The sequence below is a fragment of the Gymnoscopelus microlampas genome (genome assembly GCF_963454915.1).
Source record: "Gymnoscopelus microlampas genome assembly, chromosome: 3".
In the NCBI taxonomy this organism is placed as follows: Eukaryota; Metazoa; Chordata; class Actinopteri; order Myctophiformes; family Myctophidae; genus Gymnoscopelus; species Gymnoscopelus microlampas.
In genome coordinates this window covers 36,743,000-36,765,761 of record NC_139940.1, presented here as the reverse complement: position 1 = coordinate 36,765,761, position 22,762 = coordinate 36,743,000, and the positions used below count along the sequence as shown (strand labels likewise).

Below are 22,762 nucleotides of genomic sequence, written 5' to 3'. Positions count from 1 at the left end.
GGATCTTAATTCGATACTCAGCACTCCTACTCCTCTAGATTTATCACGTATCTTTGTGAAAATATGCCAGTGTGTCATTAAAGCTGAACTGTGGGACAAACCAACTTACTAAATCTCTGTAATTGCGCTGGTCCTTTTTTTGGCTAAATAGCTGTTTTGTTCTCTTAGTTGGTCTTAGTGTGCATATGGATGTCAGTGCTGCATTTAAAAGCTTTTTTAATGACCCCCAAAGCTAAAAACACACAGCTTATTTTCATTTTTGCAAAAATCCCTTTTTCATTCCATCATAGTGGACGATTGTAGTAAGTTATGTCTTGTTATAGCATATTAAAGGCAAATGTTTCAATCATCATAATGTAACTCAGTAGTCCGTCAGGGTATTTTAGTTGGGGTGGGGGGAAGCAAAAGGGCCGTGCATGCCTCTTAAAGGGAAATGGCACCAAGCCATGAGAGGTTGTTGAACCGAAGCCAGCCAACTGAAGACCCTTAGACAGAGACCCAGCCAGCAGTCAAGCAGAGGTAAAGTGGCTAATATTGCTGAAGACTTCCTACAACATGAATGGCTCTGAGGAGACCAGGGGGGCAGCTTCATTTGTCTTGTGTTGTGTTTGGGCCTGAGGGCTGAGGAAAACCAGCCTGATGATTAGAGTTGGCCCTGCCTTGGTCACGCCTAAGTCACAGACAGTCAGTTATTTCTTTACCTTACTTTTAACAATCTTTCTCTCTTTAATGTTGAGTCTACATGCCCTATTTCATCTCTTTAAGAGAGAGAGAGAGAGAGAGAGAGAGAGAGAGAGAGAGAGAGAGAGAGAGAGAGAGAGTGTGAAAGAGAGAGAGCGAGAGAGAGAGAGAGAGAGAGAGAGAGAGAGAGAAGATAAAATAAGCAAGAAGGGGAGGGTCAGCCAGAATAAACATTGTTTTTGTCAGTCAGCAAATGAAACACCTGGTGCTGGTAAACCCAGAAGAGATATATCACATCACCCTGACACTCAGGATTAATGCAAGATCAAATTGTTTTTAAAAAGGGGACGACCGCTACCCTGAGTAAATCATATGTCCCTTTTTATTAAAGTTTCCCTGAGAATTTATGTTGTGAATCAGAGGGGATCGCTTGTACAGATCCAACGGATGAGATTGAAAATGGACTCGGATGCGTTCCCATGTTGAACGAGCTCTCAGACAAAGTGTCATAATGCAAAGAGGAAGTTTAGACTCATTCGCGGAGTGCTGCTATGTCTTTCGAGGTGTCTCCCCCCCCCCCCCCCTTCAATACGTCCTCCTTTCACTTTTCTTGGTCAAAGTGATATTTGTCATTCTTTTCCGTGGGAACCCGGTTGATGGATGGATTTCTCAGTGTCCCCGATGATACGAGGAACGTATCGTGTAACATGTGAAAAGTGATTTCCTGGAAATGGGTGAGCGAATGACGCTCCCAATGTCATTACAGAGACTAGTGGGGACGGCGGCTGTGTTTGCTGAGGAAGCCAGACGAATGTTAGTAGACGTGATCTTTGATCTGTGCAGTAGAGTACCTGACCACTGTGTTCAATCAAGCTAAGCGCTCTGTATGAGCCTATCAGTCTTCTTAAGGGTCTGTTCGGGGCTACACAGGCTGACCGCCAGCCACCTCCTTCCCTCTCTCCCTGTCTCTTTCTTTTTCTCTTGCTTTTTGATCTGCCTCTGTTCTCTTTCTTTCTTTCTCTTCCTTTCTTTTGCACTTTCTGTTCTCTTCTCTTTCTGTCGCTCAGTTTATCTCTCTCCCACTCTCACTTCCTCTGTCTTTTCAAGTCAAAATGCTTCATAGCCATTAAGGTTTCAAATTGTGTACAGTATTGACAAACCATTGGTAAACCAAAACAATAGAGGAAACAATTAAGCAAACAATCTCTCTTCGTCTCTCCTTCTTTTTCTTTCTGCCTCTGACCAGATTCCCTCCAACAGCTTTGCTTTGTTTCAATATTTACATTAATTTCAACTGTACAATCACTTGCAGTACATCAAACCATCTGTCTGCTTCCCTGCCCGAGTGCCCGTCTGTCTGTCTGTCTGTCTGTCTGTCTGTCTGTCTGTCTGTCTGTCTGTCTGTCTGTCTGTCTGTCTGTTTCTCATCACCGTCCCTGTCTCTCTCTCTCTCTCTCTCTCCTGTCGGCTGTGTATCCTTCGTCTGTGTGTGTGTGTGTGTGTGTGTGTGTGTGTGTGTGTGTGTGTGTGTGTGTGTGTGTGTGTGTGTGTGTGTGTGTGTGTGTGTGTGTGTGTGTGTGTGTGTGTGTGTGTGTGTGTGTGTGTGTGTGTGTGTGTGTGTGTGTGTGTGTGTGTGTGTGTGTGTGGGCGTCCAGACAGCAGTGTGTTGTGCCGTATGGGCCCGTACTGTATACAGAGTCTGCTGCTGTATTGTGGTATCTGCTGACTTCTGTGTACAGCCTGCGGTTCATTCCATAAATATCTGTGGGCTCTCTGATGTTATTCTCAGGGTTTCTCCACTGTGAGAAGCTGTACCGCAACACTTGTATTCCTCGGCCTGCACTTAGAGGTTTAGTGGGATTAGGCATCCCAGGCTGGTTCCTGCCATGCAGTCTATGGGCATTTGAATGCATATGATACAGACATGCAGAAGGGGAGGGGTGGGGTATTAGGAATACCGCATAGGAATCAAACAAGTAAACCACTAGCTGTTTTTTTCCCCCAATCTCTTTAATTTCTTGCTCGCTCGCTGCCGCAGTCACCCAATCACTCAGTTATTCACCCGCTTGCTCATGAACGCGTTCACCCACTGTTACCCCCCTTATAGTATTGTTCTATACTCTAAAGCCCTCACCACTTTTTTCTTTTTGTTTCCCTTTCTTTTGTTCTCCCCTCCCTCTCTTGTACTTCCCCAGCCCCCGTCTCTGACTCTCATGACAGCTCTTTGACAGACAGTCAGCCCTCCCGCTCAATGCGGTTTCCCCTTGAAGCTTTGTTCGCATTCGCTCTCTGCAGACGAGAACACCTATCACTTCTCATCCACAGATTTTTTTTCGTTTCTTTCTTTCTTTCTTTTTAACACACATCCGTCCTTCGCTCACTATGTTGGTGTGTTGTGGCACCTGCGTTCCGTGAGCGGTGGCACATGAGGTGAGGGACCTGGAAGCTGAGTTTCCTGGAACCGCTCTTGTGTTTGCTGTTCGGCTGCCAGTCAGGTGGGGCGGCTCGCTGACAGGGGCGAGAGAGATCACCCCTCAGCTGTCCTCTGCTCGTAAAAAGGGCCTGATCCAGGGTGACCGCTGGGCCACAGAGCCACAACCAGCCTCCGTGTGTGTGTGTGTGTGTCATCCTGAGGCAGGATGTAAGTGTTCTAAGAATACATAGCCTCACCATCACGCTGGGAAGTTCTCCGCTGTACCGCAGCTTACAATACACACATTCTACTGGTGTTACTCTGTCACTGTACGCGTGTGCACACATACACATACACACACACATACACACACTTGTGTGTGCATTCACTCGTGCAGGCACATGTTTGTGTTCTTACGTTCTGAGTTTGTATGACTGTGCTTATATGTGAGTGTGTGTATCTATGTATGTATGTGTGTGCTGTGCATGCAATCCAATACCAGCCTGGCGCGTTATGTTTTTGTTCCTGTTCTCCCTGTTCATGACATGTTGACATTCTAGCATCCTGTGTGGTGGGTTTGAAGCCATCATTGTGCTGTCAGGGAGGGACTGACTAGCCAGTCATATAGCAGTGTATGAAGCCAGACGCCGGGCAGAGGACTCATTGTGGAATGCAGGAATACTGATAGGCAACGTGTCTGCGCTGTATCGTGTTACTTTCCATAGGATTTATGTGGAAATAGCTTAACATGATCCATGTGTCAAAATGTACAGTAACAGTTTGGGATGAGAGATTTGGAAGGACAGTTGTTCACATGGCAACTGGTCTTTTTTTTCTTTTCCTTTTTTTCTGCCTTGCAATATACTGTAGTTTGTTTCAGTGCAGTGCTATTCCACTGCCTTTCAGCGCTAGATAGATTATATCATATCAACAACTGCATATCATCAGCTGTGGCAATGTGGAATCTTTAAATGTTATGATTCATACCTGACAATCATTCCAATGAAAAAATGTGTTCAGTATTGCTCATCTGTTTATTTGAACGTGTGTGTGTGTGTGTGTGTGTGTGTGTGTGTGTGTGTGTGTGTGTGTGTGTGTGTGTGTGTGTGTGTGTGTGTGTGTGTGTGTGTGTGTGTGTGTGTGTGTGTGTGTGTGTGTGTGTGTGTGTGCATGAGTGTGCATAATAGTACATACACACACGCAGGCATTCATGTGAGTGTGCATGAGTGTGTGTGGTCCGCATTCCCCCGCCACATAGTAGTTAGCAGCGGACTACAGTACATCATTGCACAGATTTCCAGTGCAAAATAAAGCGATGGAGCAGACATAGGGAAGGGAAAAAAGCAACAATAAGCCAACCTCAGGAAAGAATGTGCAGATGCCTTCAGATGTCCATGTGTGAAGCCACAAGCTCTACTGTGGCTCTGGGACGCCAATGGGAACCCAGTGGGATAATTGGCTAATGCTTGTGTAATAAGAGGCACATTACAACCCCAGGGGGCTCAATCAAGACTTGAAAGAAGCTGAAGTTGGCACAGGAACGGAGCTCCCAACTGTGTCTTCCTCCTCCTGGTCTTTACCAGTCGCATTTACACCACCAGCCTGGTTAATATACGACAGCTTATGCAATTTGTGGCACTGCTTATAATGTTACTGTAAGTATTAGAATGAGACATTAAAACCTTACAGTGGATTGTACTGTGTGCGTGTGGATTGGAAACATTGTCGCTTTCTAGAACATCCTGCTTTGGGTTAATGTTTGGTGTTGTGACATTTCATCGCAATTATGTGTTGATGGACCTTAACAACATTGAGTGTTAGAATGGACCCACTGTGACTTATGCCTTTATTACCCAGTGTTACATTACACTGATGTCCCACTCTGATCCCAAGTGATCAGGCTGCATTGCGTGTGTTAGTTTTAGCCCGTGTGCGTGCGTGCGTGCGTGCGTACGTGCGTGCGTGCGTGCGTGCGTGCGTGCGTGCGTGCGTGCGTGCGTGCGTACGTGCGTGCGTGCGTGCGTGCGTGCGTGCGTGCGTGCGTGCGTGCGTGCTTGCGTGCGTGCATGTGATTTATTGACCATGCCCTTGGCCTGTGCCCTGAGAAAGTGAGTTGTCTTAACAGTGTGTATTCAGTTACACTCACCAGAGCTCTTTGTCCAGGGGATCAAGGTCAGGTGGTAAGCAGGTATGTACAGTATGGAGACTGAAGATTTACGATATGGTGTGTGCGTGCGTGAGTGCGTGTTTGTGGGATAGAAACAGCTTTGCTGCCTCTGTCTGTATGCGTGCTACTGCTCTGTTTGTGGCTGTGTGAGGGAAATAAAGAGTGCATAATATCTGCACACATGTGTGACTGAGTGTTCATGTGTATGTGTACTCTACTGTATGTGCTGTAATCATGTTACCTCAGCCACAGGTTGCAGAGAACCACAGCGGGAAACGTGAAGCCACCATATAGACAACTCCACTATGGTGGTCCCCTTTTATTCTCTCCCCAACCCACCACGCACACATACCGTACACACACACCATCCTTCGGTTCAGTGCCCCCCTCCACCCACCCATGTCACCCTATCGCCGCACACATGCGCGTCTCTAGTTACGCTCATTTAACCGGAGGCAAAAATCATGAACGTGAACAAATATGCTTAGGCCAAAACGCATCTCAAGTCAAATCAAAACGTCCAAGTGTTGGCGAGACGCGCCTCAATTCCTCAGTTATGACGGAGAGCCTGCCTGTGTTTAAAGCATCGTTGTTCTGTTTTTCCATCACTTCTCTTCTCCCTACAAAGCATAAGGCATTTTGAAGATCTTTGAAAGGAGGCCGTTTCTGGAAAAGGGCTTCAGATTATTCAGAGCTTGGTAATGGACTGATATTATTGGCATTTTAAAGCCACTTAAGAGCTGCTTTCAAAGGGGCAGCAGGCTGGTTTGATGACTGGAGGGAGAGAGAGAGAGAGATCCAGCTGACAGACACATGTTGGACAGATGCCACCGGGAGCCAAAGCCCCCTAACGGAACTGAAATCACTCTATGCCTGATTTATACTCGCGCATCGTGTCGTGCACTGACATTAGCCGGTCTTCAAGCTCACAGCGCATGCCCTGCAACGTGTTGTGTGCTTATATATCAGCTATTGTCAGTGCACAACACTGGCACGTAACTAAGTATAAAGTAAACCAGGCGTAACATACAATCCACACAGACACATCACATACTGTACATGTGCACACACCACACACACACTCAAGGCATCCACATGAATGAGCCGTGTGTGACAGACATGTGCATGCTTATGAAAAGCACATCAAGTGCACATGCAAACGCACGCACACACACACACACACACAAGCAAACATAAATAATGGCACAAAACAGTTTGTGTAATGTACAGTAAATGCCCACACATATGCACAGTGCCGATACAGTGTATTTGAGTAAGATAAAGAACAATAAATGCGTACTGTAAATATTGTGTCTTGGAAGTAAACAGAGAAGATCGCCCAACACCGAACCAGCTGGAGGAAATTCATAAATGACCTATGCTCCCCAAAGAGCAAAAGGGTTTAAGTCAGTAAATATTGTGTATTTACACAAAATCAATAACCGTCCTGTGAATTGATCTTGCCAAAGTGCTGGGTTCATTTAAATCCTACACTTAACCACACCTACTGTAGTTCAAGCTGGTCTGCTTCTGCCCTGTCCCATAGGCCTTCAGCTTTTATTTTCTATTCCTCTTTCCTTTCCAGCAGTCCAGCCCACAGGGGGGCCTGGTCAGCCCACAGGATGTTGTACAGCATTTCCTACCTTCTCCAGTCTCTCCTCCTCACCTCCATGTTCTCTAACCTCCTCCCCCCTGTTCTTACTCTCTCCCTCGATCCCTTCTGGCCAGCCGGATGTTGTAGGACATTTCCTCTCCTCATCTTCTAAAGATTTATTTTTTAGGGGCCTTTTTTATGCCTTTATTATGGATAGGACAGTAGGCTGACAGGAAACGGACAGAGAGATGGGGAGTGACACGGTGCAAAGGCCGTCGGGATCGGGAGTGGAACCCGCGACGCGCTGTCAGGCTACATTGTAGCCTAGGTGCCCGGACCGCTACGCCAGCGGTCCTGGCCCTCTCCTCATCTTCTACAGTCCTTCTTTAGCTCTCCCGTATTCCCTCGCTCCCTATTTTCCACAATAACTCTGTCAATCTCAATGTCAATCTCTTCTCTGCATCTCATTCTGGTCCTAGTACAGTAGATCTCACCTCCCTCCCGCTATGTTTTTCTACTGTCTCTTCTCTTCCTCTCCTCGTGGTAGCATGGTCTTTGGTCAGCTCACAGGATGTTGTAGAGCATTTCCTGACACTGGGGCTCCAGGAAAAAGTGTGCTGCACGGCACCGTTTGATGTACCATCTCCTCTTAATTCTTTACACCTGGCCTACCGTATGTTCTGGACGACGCTCGCTCACTCGTTTGTCCCTCCTCCCTCCCTTTCTCCCTCCATCTTTCCGCTGCCGCCTGTAGGCTAACAGCCCTGTGTTGTCCCCCGTGTGTTTTTAGGGCTTCTGCAGGGGGTGTGAAGCCCCTGCAGAAGCCCAGAGGGGGGCCTTTGCGTTGTGTTGCGGCCTGTCTTTTCCCTCCTCTCGATGCGCTCTAATAAAAGCAAGCCCCTGGACCCAGCTCCAGTTAAACACAGATGCTTTATTTTGAAATCCCCCCCCACCCCCCTCCCCCTGTATGCTTTTCATTTTACAAACCCACCCAATCCTCCTCTGCTTCTTCATTTTTTTGTCAAGTTTGTCCTCTCTTTTTTTTTTCTCTCTCCTTTGTTATTTCCATCTAGTGGCTCTCTGTGTGCCCGGGGCTGTTTGCATGTTGGCGTTTGGTCTCCAGTTTTTTGGCATTGTGTTGTTTGAGTGCCATGTTTTCACAGCGCTGCCTGTTTAGAGCTGTGGTCTGTCAGAAGCCTGGCCCTGCAGGCCCACTTCCTCCTCACTGTTCTGGAGTCAGTAAAATGAAACGCTGACTGGCAGGGGAGAAGAGAGGGACCGTACTGTAGCAGAGGGAACGGAGGAGAAGAGTGGGATGAAGGACAAGAGGAGATTAAGCGAAAGGAAAGGACTGAAAGAGGGACAAGAGAGGACAAGAGAGGAAACCGAGAGAAGTGTAGAAAGGAGAACTGAAGGATTGACCAGCGATTCCCGTAATGGCTTCATTATGAAGCTCATTACTGTCCACATGCACAGATCAGCATAATCCATCTTCCTTTAGCTCTTTCTCTCTCCATCACTCATTCTATCAGTCTTTGATATGCTCTCTCTCTCTTTCTTGTTCTGTGGCTTATAATATTTTCTTTCTCTCATTCCCTCATAAATTGTGTCTCTATCACTCTCGGTTTTCGCTCTCTATTTACATCTCCTACTAATGCCCCAGCACCCCTCTGTTTGTCTGTCTGTCTGTCTGTCTGTCTGTCTGTCTGTCTGTCTGTCTGTCTGTCTGTGTCTCTCTCTCTCTCTCTCTCTCTCTCTCTCTCTCTCTCTCTCTCTCTCTCTCTCTCTTCTCTATCCCTCGTGCACAGTATGTTTCTCACACTCAATATGGTTCTCCCTGCTTATTGGAACAGTGTGGCGATGCCAACCAACACAGAGGAGCAGCCAGGCTGTGGCTCGTCTCTGAGCCCACTGTCATTGTGTGACGGGCTCCAGATGAGGCTGATTGAACACAGCCTCTCGTGCTTGCCTGGACTGGACTTGGCCTACCAGTTAGTTAACCTAACTATGATATGAAGTCGTTCAAGCCACCTGTTGGAGAGCCTCTTTTTCACATGGGATTGGTGGTCTGTTACCATCTCTCAGACAGTGTTCTCTCTCTCTCTCTCTCTCTCTCTCTCTCTCTCTCTCTCTCTCTCTCTCTCTCTCTCTCTCTCTCTCTCTCTCTCTCTCTCTCTCTCTAAACTTTTCCCCCCTCTCTCCTCACTTCTTCTCATATCGTTGCTGTCGGGCAGATCGTGTATCTCTTTTTATGTTTTTTTTCCTCATAAATTAATGCCCTATTTTATCCATGTTTGTATTGCGCAAAAGTAGCTAAAATATCTCTAAATATATCTACAAATATATATCTTTAGATATATCTACAAAATAAATATATATCTTTAGTTATATTTACAAAATAAATATATCTACAAAATCACAAGGTCACACAAATTTATCTTTTGCCTATAATGACTATAATGACATGCCCAAAATAGGGACACCAGGTTGAAAGTGGTTCAGTCTCTCTGTGGGTTTCATAATTATTTAAACCAATGAAAAGTATTAACAAGAGCTTGTGATTAATTATTAACTACATGAGATCAATCGGAACACATTCCCTGAAAAGTAAGAGCTACCATATACTGTATTATACATGTTTATTGATTGACATGGCAACATGCAAAGCTGAATTGCATCAAATCATCACAACACAATCAAAAAGATTAAAAAGATGAGCACAGCGGGGCGCACAGTAAAATCGTGATTGTTCATTTATTGGTCAATTTTAACAGTAATTAACTTATCCGAGTTACAAGCTTAAAATGAAGAAAGCAAAGCTCACTCTCACTGTATCTCGTCCCTTGTTCCCGAAGCTTCTCCTTTCCCTCCTTTTCCCTTTTCGTCTCGGTTCCCTGAATCGACAGTGGCAGTAGTGGAGTTGCGTAAGCCCTGATGTATCTTCACTCCCTCAAATGTGATTCCTTCAATAAGGCAGGGGGAAGAAAAGGGAGGGGGGGGGTCCCATATAGAAATGTCACTTTGTATAAATAACGCTTGGCGGTTTTTGAACGAAGGCTAGATCCGCTGCAGAATTATAAACACTGGCCCCGCAGTCATTCACAGAGGAGGAAGAATTAGCCTGATGTAGAAGCCATGTGTGCCCCAGATTATTCTAATTATTTTACGCTGTTTTCCTTGCTGACACAAATGTATTTGGACACTATCTCATGAGAAAGTGGTTATGGCCCCGTTGTTGTGGGCGGGTCTGGGGGCTTCCAAGCTGCTCTGGTGTTCTTGGAGCTTGACCCTGCCTTCTCTTTAAAACTTGTGATTTAGACATAAGTTTTTAATTCCATTATGTGGGAGCTTCCAGCAGCGGGCCGTTGTATTTTGTTTCATTCCGCCTTTTGTTTGTTGGAAGGAAATTTGAATTAGAACAAAATGTTGTTTAAGGTCAAGGCAGACGTCAAGGGGAAGGGACCTACTGTTTTAGCTATCCCATTACATGTTTGTTCAGCCTGTCTGCTAAACCTGTAGCATACGTTAACCTAATCAAATATGGCCATCATTTCCCTGACTTTGTTTAGGAAAATGTCCATGCTTTATACCAAGAAGGATAAGGCCTTGATATGTAATCTGGCTGCTTTAAACATTTGTCAGAATTCAATAATTGCTGTAAACAATGTGTAATCAACTTCAAAGTGCTCTGCCAAAGACCCTCGTTTTCACAGATAAAAATGAGCATCCTCAACAAAACACACTGCGTGCCTGAGTATGTACTAATGCAAACCAGCTTGGCAATATTGAAGCTCTTAATCAATTTCAAGTGGAAAGAACAGTAGTGGCTCATGCTGTTGGATCCATGAAGCAAGCCTAATTTTACAGTGCCATAAAACACCCTCCTAGCTGGAGCATGCACTGAACAATTTATGTGCAGAAGGAAATGAAGAGCAATGCATGTGAGGGACACATAATCAGCCTAATTTGAGGCTCATATCATAAATGGAATGGATGTACTGTGTGTGTGTGTGTGTGTGTGTGTGTGTGTGTGTGTGTGTGTGTGTGTGTGTGTGTGTGTGTGTGTGTGTGTGTGTGTGTGTGTGTGTGTGTGTGTGTGTGTGTGTGTGTGTGTGTGTGTGTGCGTGCGTGCGTGCGTGCGTGCGTGCATCTGCCTGGGTGTTTGCATATGTGCCTGTCTGTGTGCTGTTCATGCCTACATGTTTCCGGTTCAGTTACCCATAGATTTATTTCACTGGTGCGGCAGAAGATTTAAACCGGAAACACATATGATGGTCATGTTTCCACTGCCGCACCAATCAAGCAAAGCTACAGGAAACTGAACCGTAAATTAATGGTTTTGCCACCTTGGGGAGTGCTTTTCAACACTCTTCCTCAAAACTACGTTAGCCACACCCACAAAATGGCAGCAGTGACTAAGTATCCAGGCATAGGCGACAGCGACTCGGTGACACATATCAACAAAGTCCCTGCCAGTGAGAGCACAGGCAGAGTATAAAAATGGACTCGGAAGGGTCCACAGCAGAAATAAATCAGGTGTTGGAATGAAAGGAGAAACATGCACCTCTGATCCATGTACGGGTTCATGTTTTGGTAATCTGGACAGCACTTCTAATACAACATGTGATACACAGCTGTACAAGCATTGCTCTCTCTGATATCATGCGTCAATCCACTTGAAACAGCGTCAGATGGAATAATCGGTTTTGGGTGCCGGGTGAGTCTGGGCCCTTTTTTTGTTTCAAACGAGGTTCAGTGCGGTTCAGGCAGTGTCAATCAGAAGAGTGAGTAGGCTGAGTGCCTTGACAGAAAGGGGTTTCAGATCTGGAATCTTCCTCTAGCAAAAGAAGGATTATTTTCCTTTAATTAGTGTTAAAGTAGCATTGAGTTATGCGCCTGTTCTACTTTAGCGTGATGAGAATTACTTTATTGGAGGGCAAGCCAGATCGTTGGCTACCCCTGCCATGTTCCCCACTGCAGCCAGTTCATGAATAATCTATTCCATGCATGTGTTTAGCGATTAATTAAAGATAAGGCCCATCGAATTAAAATTACAGTGGGATTACATCATTGTGAAATTGCTTGGTGGGGAAGAGAATCTGGTTTCAATCGGGGCCGGAGGAAGTCAACAAGGCATTCCCTTCACACCTCGACATCAGGGACCCGCTCCTAAAACTCTGCCTGACATGTTTTATAAAAGCAGCATTATGTCAGTTTTCAGAGCAGAGAGGAAGCATATCAAATCTGTTACTGCTAACAGAGGAAGTGATTTCACAAGTACTGGCCTACTCTGTTTTATGGGAAAAAGGGTAGCATTGTCCAATGGTGTAGCACACATACAGGCTGTGTGCACGCATGTGTGTCTGTGCATGTACACAGACAAAGACACACATAGCTCCCTATGACTCTCAGCAGCAGCAACTTCAATTGAATACAGAAGTGGATCTAATAAACACACACACACACACACACACCCACACACACACACACACACACACACACACACACACACACACACACACACACACACACACACACACACACACACACACACACACACACACACACACACACACACACACACACACACACACACACACACAAATATGCAAGTAAACACACACACATGCTCACACAAACAAACCTACCAGTGATTCTCTGCAGCAGCAACTTCAGTCATGCACAGAAGAGGATCCAAGGCACATTTCTCAGTAGATCTATTGCAGATGTACACCTACCATATGAAAGAAGCCAGTGAGCAGTCATTGTCTTTAAAAAGCCAGTGAATTACTGTCCCTATTAACTAGGAATGCTCCGTGTTTAGAGCTACCTGCAACCAGCAGCCAGAGAACAGCACTGTTAAAGCTAAGCAGACCAGGAGCTGTGTGTGTGTGTGTGTGTGTGTGTGTGTGTGTGTGTGTGTGTGTGTGTGTGTGTGTGTGTGTGTGTGTGTGTGTGTGTGTGTGTGTGTGTGTGTGTGTGTGTGTGTGTGCGTGCGTGCGTGCGTGCGTGCGTGCGTGCGTGCACTTTAAAGCAGAGCAGAGCCAATGGGAGTGTATTTTTGTGTGTGTGTGTGTGTGTGTTTGTACATGTGTGCTGATGCGGATGCACATGCGTGTGCGCATGCGCGTGCATGTGTTAAAGTAAAACAGAGCAGAGTCAGTGGGAATGAGGACAACATGTGTTTGTTTCAGTGACTGGTAACTGTAGCTCTGTTAGCAGAGACACACTGCAGAGCTCTCCAAGGTAGAACAAAGGCAGCAGATCTGTGTTGGGAGTGAGGGTCATCATCATTTGGAATGGTTAACAGCCAAGTATGTGTGATACTGTATACCTTTGAAAAATGACTCAGGCTGGCGTTAATAAATGAATCACTTCATCATTTCAGAGTAAGGTCATTTGTTTACATCACTGGATGAAAAAAAAAAGAAAGTGCAAAGAGTAACCTAATGTAAATAGACACTTCTATCTGTGAATTCCTGTGAATGAAACAGCGAATGAAGCCAAATGAAATAGCTCCTCAATCTTAATGATTGTCAGATCATCTCCTCGCTTAACAGGACATTTTTAAGTGAGCAGAAACGACAGAATTGGAGCAAGATGGACCTATAAATTACATGGTCTGGACTGACATCTTTAACGGGCCATCATGGCGAGCATATGTTAGAAAGCCTCTTCAGAGCAACGTGTCCATCGCAGCCATGTTTATAACCCTGGAGCTTCTCTGACATGTAAACGCCATGGGAGACAAATGGTTCCCGCAATTAAGATGTTGAAATCACAGTGCAAACACTGACTTTTAGTATACACCATGTCACTGTAAACAGAGGGCCTTTACAGTAGTGCTCTGTCCTCCTTACTGTCTTATACCACTGTCATAGGGGTGGTATAAGCTCGAACTAAACCTTGCTTGTATATACAAGTAATAGTTTCCTCCTAAGATCTTGTGTAAATATGATATAATTGGTCAAGTATGAGTGTCTTTAAAGCCCAATCAGCCTAATGAATAACAGGCTCCTGTTGGGAGCAGCCTTGGGGATGAGTAATGCTGTTGGTCCTTAAATAGAATACATTATTGATGCTTTTCTCTTGTACATGTGAAAGCACATCGGGACTTAGAAAGAAACTAGTTTCTTATTTGGTGTGGCTGTTCTCCAGAGGTAGGAAGGAATTGAACAGAAGGATCCAAAATGGTGCCGTAGCATTAGTATGTGGTGCTTTAAACACAAAATCAAGTACGGTAGCTTTAAGTTGCCACACATGTGGAGCATTGTTGCAGCTTTGAGAACACATTTGCTTTATTTTGCCCGTCTTTGCGACTTCAATTGAATGTGCTTAAGTCGTCAGAAATTCTTTAGGTTGCAGCAGTTTTAAAAAAAGTGAGTGACTGAATCCACCATTCTGCTGACTCGCCGTGTTCCACAACATCATTTTCCCCTCTCAATCTGAGGGCTGCTCAGCGTTCTAATTCAGAGCCCTAATTACTATAATTGGTAGATGCAAATTAACAGCAATTGGACTTGACTGGGGTCATAAATCCACCGCTCAGAAGTCGCCGAGTTTTTTGGCAATTGAGACTGGACCACCGTCGGCCGGGGGTGCTTAACTTACTAAGTAATTGCAAGTTTCATGAATCATAATGCATATGAATTCCCCCTCGGCGCACATACAGGCCCAGGGGGATTCTGATCTAGGCCGTTGGGAGTCATGGTGAGCTGAGAGAAAAAGGCGCTGCTCCGCTTAGCTCTTTCCACGACAGAAATACCATAGGAGAGATGCTGGGTGCTAATGGTGGTTGCCTAATAACACTTGAACCCACAGAGAAAGAATATTACGACCACAGCGGAGCACTGGCTTTTGTGGAATTTGTGGATGAATGATACAGTTGATGCTGGTCTCACAGAGCACTTTACTTCATGGATATTACTTTACGGATTAAACAAAGTGGGAGCGACCCCCGCCGCTAAATGAAACGACACAGCGAGAAAGACATGCACCGTTAGCATTTCAATGCAGTATGTGCTCCTTCAGTTCAAATATACAGTAGTTGAGGTCCACTCAGAACAAAGAACACAGAACCCCTTATGAAATACAGCACGTCTGTGTACCGAGCTAATTTAGCTTGACTTGGCTGAATTAAGCCTGAGATCTCAATGAAATTTCTACTCAGTATGTATGTTCTACCAGGAGAACTGAAACAGGGGGCCCGCCTCACTCACAAGCGAGCGTGCACACACACACACACACACACACACACACACACACACACACACACACACACACACACACACACACACACACACACACACACACACACACACACACACACACACACAAACTCTCATGCACACAAACTCTCATGCACACACACACACACACACGCACACATTCACACATACTCCTGCCCCCGCTGAACGTGTAAGCAGACATGTATTGCATGTGATTGCTGGGGAAATGGAGTGAAAAACAGGTCTGGGGTTGCGGGTTCAGGTTGCGGGTTTCAGAGTGACGAGATCCAGAAGCCGGTGGGCCTGGTATTACCCTGCTGCTTCCTGCCCCTGTGGCCTGGAGCAGGGGATGGGGAGGGGCAGCGGGGGTTGTTAATGCCAGGGGCCACGATACTAGAACCTGCCCCACAGGAGTACCTCTGGAGGGGGCTGAACCCCAGCCCATGGCTCCCACAGTCCTACCGCCAGCCGCTCAGACCCAGTCCAGATCCCACTGTGGTTTGTTTTATTACCTTGAACCACGGCTAACCTTCAAAACCTCTGCATGGAAATGGAGGCCTCCCAGGATTCCCTTCTTTCACTCTTTCAACAATTCCTCTCGCTTATTTGCCATTCCTTGTGCAGTAGGCTTCACTGTTGATGTAACTCTTTTTTTTTTTTTTACTATTTCACACACACATTTCAAGCCAGGAGCTTATCTCAGAACCGTGATGTGCAGTAGCACAGAGACTCCTCTTGTAGAGGCATAGAACTGTGTGTTAGCTGTTTATTGCAGTGTGTGTGTGTGTGTGTGTGTGTGTGTGTGTGTGTGTGTGTGTGTGTGTGTGTGTGTGTGTGTGTGTGTGTGTGTGTGTGTGTGTGTGTGTGCTACTAATGTGTTCTGCGTGCACACAGATCCTTCCATATATCCTATTAGTACCTCAGCACACCATTCCAAACCTGCTGCATGTTAAAGCACCCATTCCTCCCACACGCTCGCCTAATAATACAAATTATGATTGATGCTCTGCCCAGTGCAAGCATGGGCCCGTGGAATGCAAAACGGAGAACAGAACATGCACTGTAATTAATTGCCCATTTGTAAACTTGTTCGCATAATTTCTCCTCTACAGTGTTCGGGACATTATCTATTTATTACTTCGTTTTTTCTGTGCCCATATGATGAAGCAACAATGAGCAGTTCTCCCAACGGTCTAGAAGCATATCACTGCCATGTCTTGACTATTTTGTCCTCGGTTTCCCACTGGAGGACTTGAATTAGAGGCTTTGAGTTTGAGCCATAATAATGTTGGAGAGAAGCCCTCATATTTCAGCTCTGATGCAAAATCAGCCCAGTGGCTTTTAGGAGTTAAATTGGGTTTAAACTGTGTCAGAAAAAGAAGTGTTTTTTAAAATAATAGCCACGAAATGCCATGAAACAGAACTTTCATACTGCTGAGAGCTTTTGATCCATTTTTATAAATAGCAGAATTTTGTCGTAAAAATAATGTTTTTGCGGTCTTTTCCTGCAATTAAAATACGGTTTGGCTCAGGAACAAGGGGCCGAGCTAACTACTTCATGTTTGAGAAAACTCTCTATTTCTCTCCCTCACCCCTCCATCCATCCATCCATCCATCCATCCCTCCCTCCCTCCCTCCCTCCCTCCTTCTCGAGACGAGAGCATATGTCATTTATGACTTGTTATTTTCAATTTCCCCCATATTTTCCACATGGCAGCAGCAGGCAGATGTGTGATAATGTCATGTGAGAGGGTGCAGCAGGGTGTGCTCCACCTGCCCGGCTCTGTATGTTTTTAGTTCTGCCGTGTGGACGGTGGGCAGAGTGCTTCTGGCCGTGCTTTCCCAGGACATTTCTCTGATTCCTCTTGGCCGAGCGGTGTGGTCTTCACATGACCAATCAAATATGTCAAACGCGCCAGTGTTTTTCCCCCCGCGTGTACAACAAGAGAGTCTGGCTCCAATTATTATTGCACCCCAAGGGGAACTTCCAAAAATTCCTCGCCTTCTCGTTTGTCAGAAACGAAGCTCTCTCGTTTCCTGCGATTGGCTGAAATATGTCTTTTGATATTAAATCACGGCGGTTTCCACTGGCTACATGACCAAGACAAATGTTTATCATATTTATTTATGTCATTGGAGATGACCCTGCAGCCCAGCAATGTGGAGTCTTGGCTGCAGACTCCCATGTTATGTTGATTATGAGTAAGAGAGTCTCCCAAATAAGCTGAAGTTAAGAGATAATTTGGACAGTGGATGAGGTAACTGCGGTTTGTTTAATGTGAAAAATACAGTTATAGAGAGGGGGCGGCATGGAGGTACGGTTTCAAAAGACCAAATGAATCTAGACTGACACATCCCACCCAAACGTTACAGGGCTCTTGGTTTGAATTATATCATTTTTCTGTTGATAAATGTGGCTCCAAATGTTGATTAGGGATCTGTTTCAGTTGTTTGTATGTCAACAAATCCAGCTAAATCCAGTTATACACCTCTGATCTCCCATTGCCATTGTTTTTGTACTTGGTGCGCATTGTCATAACATCACGCTCTGGTTGAGGCCTTCCCAGTGCAGCTAAGGGAGGGGAGACGCTGTATGAAAATTGCCATTGACATCGCTGAAACAAATAAAACTCCTCATGCTGCCACTACATCTGTAGCCATTTTAAGCCCCTTATTTGTGCTGTTAAAGCTCTCATTTGAATTCACCAGCACAAATAAACATATCATAATGAAGCCAACGGCCCTGATGTCATATGCAGATGTTTGAATTTAGATTATTCTTCTTTGCCTGGTGAATTTGTCAGGATTGCCGTCCCTCAAAGCAAAATACATGACATCATTGACTTCATGGCGCTGACGGGCCCGATGTTTGCTCTCTTCTCTACAGCACTTCAGCTATGTAGACAGCGCTGCCTGCTCTTCACATAATCTTTAGATCTCTTCTACCGTGGTAGAGTTTGTGTATACCGTGTCCCAATAGATGGAGAGAGGGAGTTGGAGAGAGAGGTATCAAGGGCCCCAGTCTCCAGACTACCGTGCCGTCCAACTGACTTTTTAACAGTGTTTACGGCTAATGATAACTTGGCATAAATCAGAACTTTTTAAAAGGCAAATGATTTCACCTGAGGCCTGCTGGGTTATTTATCTGAGCTCTGGGTATTTGAGTGTCTCCCAGAGGGTTTAATTTGTCCATAATTCAACCTGAATATGAAACCTGTAGGCTTCTAAACCACTGAATGGGCACTGGTAGGGGGGCGGGAGAGTAGTGGTCAGGGACTGGTGCCAGGATCTCTTTACTGGTTCAGTATAACATGGTGCCTGGTCTACTGCTGGACTTAGAATATGTTACTGTAATGGCCTGGAAAGTCTGCTGCAGTATAATGACACAATAAAAACAACATATCATGTTTTATACATAGGGGTTGTTGTGCTTAGACACCATTTATATCCACTGTAATCTGCTTATTGATTGATTGACTTTTGATGTGAGTTGGACCATCTGATGCTTTCTCTGAAATATCGTATTCTTGTTCTTATTCTCTACCTCTCTCTCTCTTCCTAGACGTGCACTCAACCTGGGCATCCTGCGTGACCCGGGTTCGGAGGTGGAGGACCGTCAGTACCAGCTGGACCTTCAATCCATCAACATCGGCACGGCCCAGTGGGAGCAGCTCAAGCCGGAGAAGGAAGGGTCGAAGGGGGGAACATCGGCAGAGAGTGAGAGGAGCTCCCAGAATCCTGCGCTGGAGTGGAATATGGCCAGCAGGTGAGAAATAATATTGGAACTACTGGAACTACTGGTAGACACATGTGGTAAACTGATGTAGTGCTGGATACAAGCTGCTGAACTACTCATCGATTAGAGATTCCTACTAGGATGCAGCTATCAGCTTGCCTGGTGTTGCCGGGGTTATTGCGTTGATAAGTCTCTCAAGCCAGACAACCATTCCTCAATGCTACATAGTCTGGTACTACGCTCCCTGAAAGCAGCTCACAGGAAGCTGTCATCATTCGTCATTTCCATTCACGAACATTCTCTTTCTCTCTCTCTCTCCTGGCAATGCTTTGCAAATTATAGAGCATTAAGAGATCTACCTCCACTACTACAGTCTTGCACAGACTGTATTGCAGAAGCAGAAGCATTTGTAAATTGTGTGAGACAACGCAATTGTCCAGTCCTTATGGGTTTATCTGCACGCCTGCCATAGACAAGACCCACCCACGTACACTGTCCACATTTTATGATGATGATAATTAGTGTGGTTGCCCAACAGGGCAACCAGACTATAGTACTCTATAGCTTTCCATCTTTATTTATAGATAAACAATACTTTGGAGCGCATCTCCTCCCACAGTTTTTATCCCCTAATGTTGTGCCATATATCAAAATGACCGTCTATATATCAAAATGAATCGTGTGCTTGTATTTTGCTAAGAGATTGGTTGAATAGTTTAATTGATATTAATTTATTAGTGCATTAAATTTCCCCATCCACTTTAATGTAAAAGTGAAAAAACTCAAATTCAAGTATTTTTTTCTCAGAAACCGTAAGAGCTAGAGTTACCAGATTTGGAGGGGAGGTTCATAATATTGTCCGAAATTAGTGAAAAAATAATTAAACCATTCGGCCTCATGGTGGCGCTATAACAGCCCCCTTTACGTTTTGGCCCGTAACTCTTGAACCGTAGGTCCTAAAATCAAAATTTCTTTTCACCTGGATTCCTTGGGTCACGACGCATCTCCCCATATAGGCCACGCCCATTCGCGTCAGGATAGATTTTTTGATATTGATTTATTTGTGCATTAAATTTCCCCATCCACTTTAATGGGAATTGCAAAAAATCCCATTCAAGTATTTTTTTCTCGGAAACCGTAAGGGCTACAGTTACAAGATTTGGAGGGGAGGTTAATAGTTTTTTGCAAAATTATTATGAAAATAATCACACCAGTCGGCCACATGGTGGCGCTATAACAGCCCACTTTACCTTTTGGCCTATAACTCTTGAACCGTAGGTCCTAAAATCAAAATTTCTTTTCACCTGGATTCCTTGGGTCACGACGCATCTCCCCATATAGGCCACGCCCATTTGCGTCAGGATAGATTTTTTGATATTGATTTATTTGTGCATTAAATTTCCCCATCCACTTTAATGGGAATTGCAAAAAATCCCATTCAAGTATTTTTTTCTCGGAAACCGTAAGGGCTACAGTTACAAGATTTGGAGGGGAGGTTAATAGTTTTTTGCAAAATTATTATGAAAATAATCACACCAGTCGGCCACATGGTGGCGCTATAACAGCCCACTTTACCTTTTGGCCTATAACTCTTGAACCGTAGGTCGTAAAATCAAAATTTCTTTTTCCCTGGATTCCTTGGGTCATTACGCATCTCCCCATATAGGCCACGCCCATTTGCGTCAGGATAGATTTTCCGCCATTTTGAATTTTCTTCAAAACACACTTTTTGCTCCTTTTCCTACATTTTTTTTCCAAATCTCACACAAATCGGTACACATGATCTCTGAGCCCATGCGGTAAACATATCCAAACGGCATTTTCATAGTCCTTACCGTTCGTCCGTACATGGCTTCCAAAGTTAGCGGGAGGGGCCCGTTTTACCAAAAATGCCAGAAATCACGAACGAAACGTCCGGTCAATCCCAAATTCAAATCACATGTCGAGGGTGGTTTACTCAACAAATTCCCAAAAGCATTTCCACTTTGACCCATAGGGGGCGCCACAAATGCGCAAAATGTAACCGTTTGATGCAAAAACATTATTTCGGGGTGGATCGATCCTTTCAAAATGAAACGCAAGCGATCTCATGAGAGACGTGACAATGTAATTGGCGCAGCCTCCGACGTTATTCCTCCCGGCCTATTCCTCGAGTCCCGGCGGCCGCGACCCGCGACCGGCGTCGGCGCAACCACACTCTGCAATTTCCCCGGAATTGCGACGCGTCTAGTTAATACATATATAATGTAATGAATAGATTAATATGTATATAATTGAATGAATATACAAGTTTGTGAACAGAACCAAACGGTCAGTCAATGTATTCAGTGTGTAAGCAGTGTGTGGGTGAGAGCGTATGTGCAACATGACTATTGTAAAGTGTAAACCAAAAAGACAAACATACAACAGAAGTGACCTGTGGAGAAGAGAGGAGAGAGAGTCAATGAAAGGAGGCACAGATATTTATAGCCTGGGATACACAAGGCCTAGGTGTGCTCTATTCTCCCTGAATCCCTCCAGCACCATCCTGCAGCAGCCACCACAGGCAGGATGAGAGAGCGTCATCACAGATTAAAGGCAGGCAACAGATTAATTGCTGGCTATTCAAATAATGTGGAAAAAACTTTACTTGTGTTATAATTTAGCATTCTCATAAACTAAATTCTCATATATATGTTTATAAATGTTGGAAACAAATACAAGGATACTTGTATCATTAATATACATTTGATTTAACCTATTACAGTAGAGATGCTTCCAGAGCATTGCAAATATGTCTTATTTTAAATGCTAGACATTTACAATGTTCATTTATAGGCCAATATTGTACCAAGTACTGGCAATACAGTGTATAGCTGCTGCAGCAGCTTCCTCCACTGGTGATGTCATCACTGTGCAGTTCCATACTGCTACCAGTAGGGTCAAAACTTCTCATTTAAGAGGTTCAGCATACTGCATACTACCTGTGCTTTATGTAACTTTATTTTTGTCTCAGCCAATGTTTTCTTATGTTTTATTTTTTTAATTTGTATTATATTATATTGTTGTTTTATTGTATTGTTGTGTGAGCACAGTCTCTGCGGAACACATTATATGGAAATTAATTTAAACACAGGTACAAAATCATTTAGCAGCAGTGTCAAAATGTGCACGTGCAGTAAGCATTATTATCTTTAGCAGCAGTGTCAAGTGTATAAAGACGCACTTATATATACGTACATCAAAAACACTTGTCTGTTCCACATGTCTACGTACATGTGCAAGTAACATTTTGAGCAGCTGCTTATGGTTGTTTATTTAGTTTTTGTTTGTTTTGTTTTTTGTTGTTAGGGGTAGGGTCAGGTTTTTCTTTTTTCCTCGTCCTCATTCAGGGCTCTGACAGCCACAGGGGAAAAACTCTTTCTGGGCCTTGAGCCCCGGGGCTGTGAGACACCTCCAGCGCTTTCCATTTTGCATCATTATAAACAGTCCGTTACTAGGATGATGTTTGTCCGTCATAATTATTTTTGCCATACTCAAGCACCTGCTGTCGTATATGTAAAGCATCCCAGCCCAAACATTAACGTAACTAATAATTGGGCCGCGCGACCCGGAAATGACCGTAATGATCATAACACGGGAGCAAAAATATTTTTTGGCTCCTGTGTTATGTGGCATATGCCCGGTATGCCAAATGGCCAGTCCGCCCCTGACTAGCAGGTCCTGGGAAGAGCTCTTTCCATACATATACCATATAGAGATGGCCCTCGACACGATGCTCTGGGTTGTAGCAGAGTAGAGAGATTTCAGAACTTCCTCTGAGACCTTTACTTTTCTCAGGTGGTACTGGCGGTGCCTCGCTTTCTCTGTCACAGCCTCTGTGTGCATTCGTCTGTGTGTATATATATAATAATAATAATAATAATGATATATTTTATTTGTAACACACTTATATATTTGAAAC

General features: G+C 44.7%; 1 protein-coding gene across 4 annotated transcripts in view; it reads left to right on the top strand.

Annotated features, from left to right (window-relative positions):
• The window catches only part of vps13b (vacuolar protein sorting 13 homolog B), a 443,292-nt gene that overhangs the window by 255,646 nt on the left and 164,884 nt on the right, over nucleotides 1–22,762 (top strand). For all 4 annotated transcript variants that reach the window (XM_084052011.1, XM_084052012.1, XM_084052010.1 and 1 more), the window contains exon 32: nucleotides 18,646–18,849. In XM_084052011.1, the coding sequence (XP_083908137.1) occupies nucleotides 18,646–18,849 (204 nt within the window). The remainder of the gene's footprint in view (nucleotides 1–18,645; nucleotides 18,850–22,762) is intronic.